This window comes from Pongo abelii, chromosome 1 (assembly GCF_028885655.2).
Source record: "Pongo abelii isolate AG06213 chromosome 1, NHGRI_mPonAbe1-v2.0_pri, whole genome shotgun sequence".
Taxonomy (NCBI): Eukaryota; Metazoa; Chordata; class Mammalia; order Primates; family Hominidae; genus Pongo; species Pongo abelii.
In genome coordinates this window covers 166326749-166340105 of record NC_071985.2, presented here as the reverse complement: position 1 = coordinate 166340105, position 13357 = coordinate 166326749, and the positions used below count along the sequence as shown (strand labels likewise).

Sequence of the window (13357 nt, the reverse complement as noted above, 5' to 3'; positions counted from 1 at the left end):
CTACCACATCAAGACAGCCTGCCTTGAGAATGAAGCCAGCACAGTAGAAAGTAGATCCAAAATATTGAGAGAGAAAGAGAGAGATTATTTGAGTTCAGCTTCCATGAAGTGCTCAGGCCCTGTCTCTATGGCAGGTTTTCTTAGACCCTGTCAATCTCTCAGCATTGATTTTACAACACCCCATGGGGTCCTTCCTAACCCCACAGGCCTCACTGTCTTCTGACTTACGTCCTCTTTCATCTTGCTGCCTTCTCAGCGAGGTAAATCCCCAATTCTTCCTTCAGCATGCAATAACTACAATAACAGCAATAACACTAATAAGATCACTTATCTAAGGAGTGTTTTATTGTGTGACAAGCACTGTTCTAAACATATTCAATATATTGTCTCATTTAATTCTAACAAAAAAATATGTAGTAATTATTATTATTACCCCAGTGCGCGTTAGTGGCGGCCCACATACGTTAAGTAAACTTATCTTTATCTATTTTTTAAGGACAAGTTTTGTTTGCTTTTAAAATTTTTTTTGTCCTGATCCTTCAGGTCTTTGCCTTTTGATTTCTAAAACATGTTTTTTCTCTTAAGGAAAAAAAAATCTCAAAAAAAAGAAGAAAAGCTTTGCCATTCACATCAGTTTACTCTGAAAGTAGTTTTAGGAGCTTATTTCAGAAGTCAGAAACTGAACATTGATGGATGATTCTGGATGTTTAGGGGAAAGGTAACAAAGAAGTAAGAAAAGAATATTTCATTACCATATTTCAAAGTATTTTCAAAACAGGATCTGGTTAATGACTTTTTTTTAATCTAAGCAAAGTGTCTAAAGGACATTGGTAGCACTGTACAACGGGAACTACTGGAAACAGACTCAAGTGCCACCAGGACCCTCTTTCCAGCACTAACCTATGTGCACTTTCTTCTCTTTTGGTGGCCTGGCCTCCTTTCCACCATAAAAAACATGGCCTCCAGCAGGTCCTCAGAGTCACATGGTAACTTTTGCCACCAGAAAGAGGCTGACTCTTTTTTCCTACTTGCAGTTTAAAATAAAAATTCCAAGAAAAGACTCTCATTGTCCTGGCCCAGAGCATTGTCACCCCTGGGTTAATCAACCATGCCCTAGGCTTGGGTTCGCAGGAGATGATGGGGGAGATCTTTAAGAACCACTTTACCTATCTAGATTCACTCTCCACCCCCACCCTTCCACGATTTAAATGGAATTCAGCTATTTCTATATTATCATCAAAATAAAAATAACCATTTATAGAACCTCAAGAGGCTCACCTAACTGAACTGCAGTCAGAGGCTGTAACCTGGTTAAGTTCAGCCAATGGGAAACCTCAGCAGAGAGGCAGAGGGAGTGAGAAGTGTGAGGTGGAGCTGTTTATTTCCCTGGCTCCTGCCTGTGAGTTCATCACGGCCTGGTTACATTCCTCAACCAAAGGACAGAAACTGCTCCCAAGGGAGCCCTCTCCACATGACCCTTCTGGGATCTATTAAAAGCTCTTCCTCTATTCCCCAATCTTGGGGTGGGGGGTGGGCTGACAACCTTACTTTCACTGGCTGAGGGGTACTGCACTATCCCTTGTGATTTTCTACAGCCCACTCAGAACTTCCTCCTGGAATTATTTTAACTATGGGGTGCCATATGTTTCCTTTGACCCTGACAGATACAGTCATCACAAACAAACACTTATTAATAGATATTGACATCTATTAAAAGAGAATTGAATAGAATTCTTGATCTCATTCCTTCATCTTTACCAATTCTACAAATAATGATTGGGCTTCTGTATGCCAGGCCCTGGGCACATGTTCACGTCATGCAATGACATTAGTATATGACCAAAGTGATGATATGGCTAATATTCCTGGGATGCAGGATAAAGAAGATTTATTTGAAGCTTCTCCTCTGAACGTGGATGAAATGTGGTCGAGGATATAAGCTCTAGCATCAGATAACCCTGGGTGTGCAGCCCAGCTCTGCCTCTGTGTGTGATTCTGGGCAGGTTACTCAATGTATTTAAATCTCTGTTTCCCCACCTGCCAAATGGAGATAACAGTGAGATTCACCTCAGAGATCTATTGGAAGACTATATAAGGTAATATGAAGTGCTTATCACACTGCCTGACATGTAGCAAAAGCTTAATAAAAAGTATTCATTATTATATATGTATACAATATACAATCATATATCATATATAATGATTATTATCTATAAAATTTAATTCTATTTAAATTCAGAAATCATACATTAAAAATTTCTTACGCCTTTAGCATTGTATTAGACTCTGAGGAGGATAAAATCTGAGCTTGCTTACCATTTCACTGGAAACGCAGGTATACTTTAGCCAATATCAAGTGGATTAGGAGCCAGGATGGCAGCGGGGACCCAGTGTGTGGAAAGGAGGGACACTTTTACCTGAGAGGAGGTAGAGTGCTACCTGGAGTAGAAGACATTTGAGATGGTCTTGAAACATGAGTGGCTGTTTCTCAGATGAACAAGATGGGGAAATGTATTCCATTTGAAAACTAAAGAGCAAGAGTAAAGACACAGGAGCACCTTTATAGACAGATGGAGCCTGTGAGGCTGGAGCAGTCCACAAGAGGGTCACTGTGGTTGCAGGAGAAGGGGCCGTAGGGAATCACAACTTAGACCTCGCTAAGGGGAATGTCACTTAAGATCTGGTAGATAGATTGGAGCGGGAGATATAAGAGGTAGAGAGCCAGTTAGAAAGCTGTTGAGACTTTGAAGTATGTCCATAACAATGGGGCCTGGGAAGGAAGAGACTTTCTTTTTTTTTTTTTTTATTTTATTATTATTATACTTTAAGTTTTAGGGTTCATGTGCACAATGTGCAGGTTAGTTACATATGTATACATGTGCCATGCTGGTGTGCTGCACCCATTAACTCGTCATTTAGCATTAGGTATACCTCCTAATGCTATCCCTCCCCCCTCCCCCCACCCCACAACAGTCCCCAGAGTGTGATGTTCCCCTTCCTGTGTCCATGTGTTCTCATTGTTCAATTCCCACCTATGAGTGAGAACATGCGGTGTTTGGTTTTTTGTCCTTGCGATAGTTTACTGAGAAGGAAGAGACTTTCAAGGTCAAACCCCAGCAGTATTGAACACACTTTTGAGATAGTCGCATAAATGTATGAAAATATTGTCTTCTTGTCCTCTCTCAGAGCACTTGACAGGAAACCTAATTAGAGCCACTTGTTTCTTTTAATAGAGTCCACCCAGAAGACTAAATCCCTCCATGTTTCCATACTCTTTTGATTAGCCTATGGGGTGGGTGGGTGTGATTTGAAATTACTTTTTAGAAATAAATTTTATGTGTATTTTCAGGTCCTCCCAAACATTTTCCTGTGGTCACTGTCAATCATATTTTGAAAGATGTATTAACCAGCTATCTACAAGTAGAAGAATATGATCCAGAGCTCTGTAGACAGATGACTAAAACCATTTCTGAGGTACATGTGTGATTTGCCCAAAGTGTTAACAATAGCTAGAATATTTGCTAAAGTACAACAAACCCTCTACTTTTTTGATGAGGGGAACTAATTTGCAGTAATGGTCAAAATGCATATTTATAATTAGGTCATATTCTACATATATGAGTGTGTGTGTGTGTGTGTGTGTGTGTGTATACATAAAGCCTTTGTCTAAAACAATCATGTGCATCATTTGCATGCATTATGTAAAAGTGTATAAAACTGCCCCATTTATAAAAGTGTTTATTGTAAAAGATACAATATTTTAATGATTATTTTCTCTTCATTAAGGCAGCTTCTTTGAGTGCCATCAAATACAGACATCGTGGTCTTTAAGCACATTCTATTTTTACAAACCCCAGGGCTGCACTTCATCAAGGTTTCCTCTACTTTCTTTTTGATAACAAACTCTTTAATAAACATTAATGATTAATTATATTACAGGAGACTCCAGATGTATGGTTCCTTAATTAGACATGAACAAGGCAGTGTAACTCCAATGCCAACATTCTTTGACATGAAGCCATCTTAACATAGATTTTCAAAGAATGTAATTTATTAAATTCTGTGCTCTGGATTATAATTATTTCATGTATCTTAGAAAAGGTAGATTTATTGCTGGTGTTAAAATTTTGTCCCTGAATGTTCTATCTCAAGAGGACCATGCTTGAAGGGAATCATAGTTACGGTTCTACAACAATTACTCAAAGTATCTACAATGCATCATGCTATTAAATTAAATCCCTTATATTTATAACAAAGGTTAATACTTTTGAGTTTCAATGTAGCTGAATGAAGACCCTCCCTTGTTTTAAATTTCTAGGTTATTAAAGCCCAGGTGAAGGACTTGATGATTCCACGGTATAAACTAATTGTGATTGTTCACATTGGACAAGTGAACAGGCAGAGCGTACTTATTGGAAGCAGATGCCTCTGGGATCCTAAAAATGATACCTTTTCATCTTATGTTTTCAGAAATTCTTCTCTCTTTGCTCTTGCAAATGTCTATGCAGTTTACCTAGAGTGATTGAAAATAATAAATTTAGCTCTTACTTTTGAAAATTCTGAGGCAGGCTGTATGTCTGTACACAAAAGTTTTACTGCCAAAAACTTTGAGAAAGAAACAACACTGATATTTCAAGCAACCGGAAGCTTTTGAATTATTTCATATTCTAGTAAAGATTGGGGGAGGGGAGGGTAGCTACAGAAAGAATCTTGTTTATCTAAAGCAGGAACTTGGTCTTGGTTTTGCTGGATTGTTTTCCATAGACATAGATTCTTATTAAATATTTGTTTTGGTACTAATTATTTTAATTATTCTTTAATTAAAGTGTTACAATTTCCTGCATTGTTTTTTAATAAAAAGAAGCTTTAGAAAAACTATGGCTATATACCCTGACCAATAAATGATAGTAGAATATTCAACATGATATACACAAATGATAAATAATATGCCTCAGTACTGCATATAAAAGAATACTGGTTTTCATTTTGTGCTTAATAAATTGAGCAGCATTCATTAAGTGCAATTATTGTTACATGTACCTGACAGTTGAAACTGCTGAGGTAGAATTAATGGCTTCATAACAATTACCGTGGTCCCACGGGCTGCAAGCTAAAACTAGAAGCTCTTGTGGCTTGCCTGCACTTTACACAATTGTGGGAGAACCGAATGTTGGCTCTTCAGTAATGGAAACTATAAAGTGAATAAAGGCTTTCTGGGACACTGAAGTAGACACTGTGATATTAAATATACATGATGCTTAATACTAAATGTGTCTGGAACACATAAAATCATTTATTGGAAAGAGACATTGCTTTTAAATATCCTAGGCTAACAAACTTTTTCACAAAATATATAGCTGGCACCTTAACAAATAAAGCATGTGTATTTACCATTTTACTCCTATGAATTTAATACTAAAGTGACCCAGTGAGGTTTTGAATAGATGGGTGCTAAAATTTACAGGGCTGAAATAGCTTATTATTCTGCTGGTTAATGTATCTTACGCCATGGATCATTTATTTTTATGAAGCTTTCAAGTCTTTGTGTGCAAGTAAAATGATGTTGTGGCATTGTTCTTGGATGGTAAGTGGACTGCCTAGAGGACATTTGTTAAAGGTCAAAGACAAATTGTACACATATGGAGAAAATTAGCAATGCTATAGTCTTAAGGAAAAAATGATTTGTCATTCATATCAAAAAGAGTTTAGCAAAAGGAAAACCAGCCAGTGCTTTAATTTTAAAATGTTTTGGTGTCTTACTTTTCCCCAAAAATGACAGGTAGTAAAAAATGGATACTTTTAAAATCCCTTCCCTTCTGCTATTTTCTGGCTTTTAAAGTGATTATTCAAAATGAATTTGTCAATTTTCACTATTTTTTTCCTGTTAGTGCATTAGTGGGAATATGTCTATGTAATAATTTATCACAACCAATATTTGTCAATCTCCATAGAACAGTTTTCAATCTGGATTAGATTACAGGTATAATAAGTAAATGAGCTTCATATTTTCATTATACATTTGTGAACATCTCCCTTCATGGAACAACAGTGGGGGTAATCATATAACAATTTTGTATGAATAAATGAAAATGAAGAAACTTCTTTAACATATAGAAAGTCTATTGTAACAATGACTGTTTCTTTTAGAGTTCTAAATTCTAATCCATGAGATAATTTCTTACTCTCTTCCCCAGGCTATGTTGAGAATCGAAACTGCAAAACATGATGGCAGTTAAAAAACAAAAAAGAAAGCAGTTTGCCAGCATATTGCTACACACTGTAATTCAGATACTCAATGATGAATTCTAGCAATTATACAGCAGTATAAGAATACATAGTAAAAACTCACTCCTTGCAACTAACTTGGGAGAAGCTAGTTATCACACAGAACTTTATCATGAGAAATTTTTAAAGAAATTATCACACAGAACCTTATCATGAGAAATTTTTAAAGCAATGACACTATAAATTTGAAGGAATTGTTTTACTTTGAAATGCCCTGAACTTCCCTGGTATTTTTTCCTCTCCTAAAGTGCCATCCTTCTTCCCAGACCAGCCATGCCCATCCCTGCTCCAGAACCTTCACTCATGCTTTCCTACCTTGGAACACCCCCTCCCACTTAAGCCACTTTCTTCACTTTTCAGGGTCACATTCAGGTCTCACCTTTTCTCTCAGTCCTTCTCTATTCATTGCTTGCCTCCTGCTCTCTCTCTCCTCTGATCATTCTCGTGGTCGAGCTCTTGATAGTTCTCTAGCTAACTTTTGAATTTTAGTTTTGTTTCCCTTACTATTAATAGATTGAAGACATATTGAGGACTTGGACCACATAACTTGACAGTGCCTAGCAATAAAAATCCTTTTCACTTTTAAAGTTATCATTATGTGCATTGCACTGTGCTACATAACTCCCAGCTGCACAGATAATAGCAAACACAGTTCAACCCCCGAGGAACTAGGATCCTATAGGGGTGAAAAGAGAAGTATACAAGTGACCACAGTATAGGCTCAAATATGTTGTCATAAGAAAAATCCAGAATATCTTTATCCAATTAATGGAATCATGGAAACCTTCATGAAAGGAAAGAAAATTTAAGCTAGACTGTGAAGGAGAGATTAGAATTTCAACAGGCAGAAGATTACAGGAAGTCTAGGCTGGATAAAATACAGTGTTCATGAAGATAAGTGGTTAGAACTAAGATTAGAAGAATACTTTGTGAGTGTCTGGGTAAGAAAATGAGTAGTCATTAAAGGTTTTTCATTAGGCTAACAGTATAAATGAATGGACGCTCTAAGAAGATGAATATGTTGGAAAAGAACAGAAAGACTCTTTGGGGAGGTGAGAGGTAACAGAGGCTGAAAGAGGCAGTGACATTGGAAATGGAAAGGAGAGGACAGTTGTATGAGACACTATGGGGGCAAGGTCTACATGAGTAGGCAAGGGGAAGGAGGAGTCAGAAGTGACCCCAACACGATATGAAGACAATTGAAAGTTTTGAGCTCTGGACATTTGCAGATGTAGGTCTGAGTCCTGCTGTCCCAGGCACAAGTTAAGTGACCTCAAATAAATTACTAATCTCACTAAGCCACAGCTTCTTCATTGTAAAGGAACGATAATACTGGTACCTACCTCATAGGATTTTGGTGAGAATTAAATACATATGTTTGCTAAACTCTTAACATCATAATTCCTGATAGAAAGCTCTCAATACAGTAGCTCTTAAGATTGCAGTTGAAAGTTTCAGTATGGGTCACTAGTTCAATGGGCCTATTAACAAACATAAGGAAGTCAGCAGGAAGAGTTTGAGGAATAAAATATGAAGTTTGATTTTGCACTTGTTGAATTTAAGTTAATGATGTGATTTTAACACGCGGTTAGCCTCCGGCAGCTGAGAACGTGGGGCTGGAGCTGAGCTATGACATCAAGGTGAGAGGTTTGGACTTGGCAGTCATCCACATTGAGACCTAACATCCTCCTGCTTTATAAAATATTCATTAGCAGAATCTTCAGCAAGTATAGTGAGTACTAATAGCAAATTACTAAAAATTCAGTTAACTCTGGGAACATCAACCGGAAACCACCCCTCAAAAATTAATAGGAAATTTTTTTTCCAAAACTAAAATTAAATGATGCCTTCTTTTCTTCATTAAAAAAATTCCTAGATGATCCATTTATTTTGTCAGACATCACAAAAATGTAAGGGTTCTTTCAAAAATACATTAGCGTCTTGAGTGGAGGTGTCAGTGCTGTCATCTGCTGTCATTGTTAATAGAATGGCTTTAAAGAAAATACATAATAGGAGGTTCCTCCAACAGAGTCCAACAGATTATATGTTGGGAAATTAAGTGCTAGTTCAACTCCTTTATTAAAAAAAAACTCTTAAGAATTATCCAGTATATGGGAATTATTTTAAAAACAACAACGGTTGAGAAATTAGAGCTTGTAAATGTAGCCATCCTAGAGAATGAACACACTCTTTGTTGGGACCGTCATTTGACCTGTGTTTCTAGATATTACTCAAAAATATATTAAGAAAACTCAACATTAAATAGTTATTCATAATTTACTATGCATTTTGCTCCCAAAATTCTTCTAAAGGAGTGGCCTGCACCCATTACCTCTGATTTTCTCTGCTGCTTCTTTCTATGCTACTTTCACCTTCTGCAATCTAGTTCTCATCCCCACTAATGTGTTACTTTCACAAGCAGTCAAAGTAGTCCGCCAGGCCAATCTGCAAAACATTTCTCCAGTTGCATCCACCTCAGCTATCTTCTGAATTCATTTCTTTTGAATCGCGTTGTAATATAGATGGTTAGGTTTTGGTCGCTTTTTTTTTTTTTTTTTTTTAGCATAAGTTTGACAAAAATCTCCTTTAGCTGCCACCCTTACTAGCTGTGTGTGACTTTGGTTTTCGGCGGCTAGTGTCTTGAGACTTAGTTTCCCCAGAGGTAAAGATGATTATGATTACTACTTACGGTCTTGTCATGACGACTAAAAGGGAAAGTATGCACAGAATATCTGACCCACAGTAGATGCTTACTCTCAACCTCTAATTTTTTCCTGCAGAAACTCTTTTCTAAAAAATTGAGCAGATATTTTTGCAATTTCTGCTCACTACCCTAATGTAATGCCCTAGATTACATTTTTTTCTTTTATCACCTTTAATCATCTGCTGCTGCCTTCTTTGAATGACAATTTCTTCTCAAGTCCACATTTATTATACAGTCCTATACATCTCCAAATTTAGCTTCTCGTGGCTGATGTCTACCTGTTTTTAAATTTGTTTCATTCAGATGTCTTAACTCTCACTTCAGTACTTTCTTGATTCCTTTGAACATTTCTGTTTACTGCCACCTATTTTATCCTGTTAATTCTCATTTGAATTTATATATTCCTCTAGTATGTTCACACAGAATAAACATACTAAAGGTTTATTTAGACATATATATTATCTGATTAAAGTCTCCTGTAATCTCTTCTCAATTTCTTTCCTTGCCAATTTGAGTACACTTTTTTTTTTTTTAATTTTAGTGCAGGATATAACTTGAAACTTGTGGTTTTCCACCCACCCACCAGGCTATTTCCCTACCTAGCAAGGCAAGGAACCAGTATAACCAGTACGGGAAGCACTAAGCTTCACTTTACATTTGTGATCAGAAAAGTTGACCACAGACGATGATGAGGGTGAATCATCTAACTATTAAAAGGACAGAATATCCAGCCCAATTTGTTTAGGGGTTGCTGGGAAGTAGTTTTTTAAATTCCTATGAAAAATATCAAGCTTAAAGACTCATAATTTCATTTTGAAACTAAAGGAAAATAAACTGTATGTTGTTGGTTAATTATATAATTATATTTATTTTTTTCCTTTAAGGAAATGTGTTATATAACAAGCACTTTGGTAGGACAGGTGTAATAATTTTTTAAAAATATATAGTTAAATTGCTTGCTTGCATCCCAACCCATTTAAAGAAGAAATAGTATCAATCTTAAACATTCGGAGATTGAAGAAAGAAGGACCACTTTCCAACTCATTTTATGGAGCTAGCTTAACCCTGATAGCAAAATCACTGAAGTATATTACAGAAAAAACATAAATGTTACTTAAAAATTTATTAACATGATATTATAAAAAACATAAATGTTGTTTATGAAAATATATGCTAAGCAACATGTTAAATAAAGTGCAGTGGTATATAAAAAAGAGAATTTTTTCATTATTAGTAGATTATTAATAACTGGAAATATTTTTACAATTCATTTGTGTACAAATAAGTAAAAATTCACTTAAAAGTCATGCACTTTATTGTATGTGTATTATACTCCAGTGAATTTTTTTAAGTCACGAGGCTAAAGATTCTATTACAGCTTTTTTCTTCCAGATTTTTAAAGAACAAATAATGCCTTCGTTTTGTAAAGCTAGAATAATCTTTATTGACAAAACATATAGATCAGTTTTATTTATGAACACAGATAAAAAATTCTAAATAAAATATTAAATGCAATGCTTGTATTAGAGAATGTTATACTATGATCAAATGGATTTATTCTGAGAATATAGAGACATTTCAACATAAGAAAGATTATCAACAGAACTCTTCACATTTACTAAAGAGAAAAATACCATCTGATAAAATTAAATGTGTATTTTATGAAATTTAGAAGAATTTCCAACAAAATAAGTCTTTCAGCAATATGTAATAGAATAATTCTTTTAAGATAATTATGAATATTATATATATACATGTATAATATAGATTAATTCATTATTTATTGTTTTATTTATTCATATTTCAACCAACAACTGTCATACTGAGTAGTGAATGCTAAAGCCATTTCCATTACAATTAGGAACATGGGAGAGATGTCTGCTGTCATTATTATCATTTAGATCAGGGGTGTCTAATCTTTCAGCTTCCCTGGGCCACATTGGAAGAAGAGGAATTGTCTTGGGCCACACATAAAATACACTAACACTAACGATAGCTGACGAGCTAAAACACACACACACACACACACACACACACACAAAACAACCACCAAAAAAAAACTCATAATGTTTTAAGAAAGTTTACTAATTTGTGTTGGGCAGTATTCAAAATCATCCTGGACCTCATGCAGCCCACGGGCCACAGATTGGACAAGCTTGATTTACATTTTTTTAGTGATCACCTTCTCTGTGAGGCCTTCCCTGGCCACCCTGCTTAAAACTCAATTCCCTTTATCCCCCCACCCAAGCTTTCCTATCCGCCTTCCATGGTTTATTTTCTCCTCAGCATCAATAATAATCTAATATTACTCCTGTTTACATGTGCCATCCATTATAATATGTACTTTTTCTGTTCTATTCACAGCTTTATTCTTACTACCCAGAACCATGCCTGGCACATTACTCTCTCAATAAATAATTATTGAATAATGAGTAAGGTAATAAGTCAAGAATATGAAACAATCAGCTTAAATCCTATAAAAGAAGAGACAGAAGTATCTTTTCATTGTAGATGATAATATTGCGTACCTCAAAAATCCAAAATGAATTAGTCAAGCAGCTATTAAACTTAACAAAATTACTTGACAAGGCGCTTGGAGATAATGTTTTAAAAATCAAGATTTTTCTTTGCACTGCAACAAGTAATTAGAAATGCACATGGAGGAAATTTCTCATTCATGGTGGCAAAAAATTCCGGCATAAGTTTAAATGAAAAGGTATAATACCTATATAAATAAAATTATTTAAATATTTCAAATAAACTATGTTATTATAGTAATATATTCTAAATAGGAATTCTTAACATCATAGAATGTAAATGTTTCCTACATTTGTATGCATGTAATACAATTCAAATCGTAATTCCAATGAGTTTTTTTAGTACAGAATAACAAATTCATATGGAAGCATATAAGTCTCATAATAGTCATAAAAATTATTTCTAGAAAAGCTATAGAGATGGGCAACTTTTCTTACTAGATATTAAAATTTACCACAAAGCTACCACAGTCAAAATAGGATAGAGTTAACCCAGGTTAAATAGATCAGTGAACAGAATAAACAGACTATAATAGTTCAAAGCATAATGGAAACATATGACTAAAGTGACATGAAATTTTTACGGGAAAAAGATAATTCATTTAATAAATGATGCAGGTAAAATTTGCTATCCATCTGGAGAAAATTAAAATTAACCACTTCATGCTGTGCAAAAATAAATGTAGGATGAATTAGACATAAATTCAAAGGATAAACAGTAACATTATTAGAATAAAACTTAGGAGAAGTCTTGTGCAACCTCACGGAAAGGGAGATCTTCCTAAGCAAAGCAGGAAATTCAGAAACTGTAAAAGAAAAAGACGGACATTGTATGTCAAAGGACATCCTAAATGAAGTAAAGACATAAAAGACTAGGGGAAAATATTTTACCTGGAAGGCAGTCAAAAAGTTAGTATTCTTAATATAAAAAGCTTTGAAATTTGATAAGAAAAATACATAGAAAAATGGGCAAATCATATGGACAGATTAATTTATACAAGAGAAAATACAAGTGGCCGATAAATACAAAAGGTGATCACTCCATAGTCAAATGAATGCAAATCAAACCAAAAATTATGTTTAATGTGTCACCCAATTTCACCAAATTTTTGCAAGTGTAATGGCATCATAGACGGGTGAGAATATAGGCTCTCTCATAAATTTCTAGTGGAAATGTGAATTAATGCACACTTTTTAGACGGTCATCTCTTGTTATATGTTTAAATTTAAAATACATATATTGAGATGTTATTGAAATATATGAAGATATATTAAATAAAACAACAACAATGAGATGTAGGACACTGTGTGTAATCCATTTTGGTGTAAAATAGGATGATAGATTCAGTAGATACTGTATTAGAGTAGGTTTACTACCTTAAAAATAGGCTCAAACGTAAAACAACTCAAAGGCTATTGCTTGTTACATTAAGCAAGATGGTGGGGATTTTATGGACTAGTCTTGGAAGTGGCACATGTCACTACTACTCACATTTAGTTGACTGGAACTCAGTCACATGACCAAACGTAACCACAAAGGAGGCTGAGAAATGTAGTCTAGCTGTCTGCCCAAGAGGGAGAGATTTTCAGTGGACAGTTAAAAGTCTATGCTATAGAGATAGATCCACTAGATAGATTACATAGATAGATGATAGATAGATAGATAGATAGATAGATAGATGATAGATAGATAGATAGATAGATAGATGATAGATAGATAGATAGATAGATAGATGATAGATAGATAGATAGATAGATAGATGATAGATAGATAGATAGATAGATGATAGATAGATAGATAGATAGATAGATAGATGATAGATAGATAGAT

General features: G+C 34.9%; 1 protein-coding gene across 1 annotated transcript in view; it reads left to right on the top strand.

Moving 5' to 3' along the window:
- Positions 1–10185, top strand: part of DYNLT5 (dynein light chain Tctex-type family member 5) — a 31030-nt gene extending 20845 nt beyond the window's left edge. The window contains exons 4-5 of the mRNA XM_002810723.5: positions 3350–3474; positions 4319–10185. Coding sequence (XP_002810769.3) covers positions 3350–3474; positions 4319–4522 — 329 coding nt within the window. The 3' untranslated portion in view covers positions 4523–10185. The remainder of the gene's footprint in view (positions 1–3349; positions 3475–4318) is intronic.
- Positions 10186–13357: the final 3172 nt, after the last annotated feature.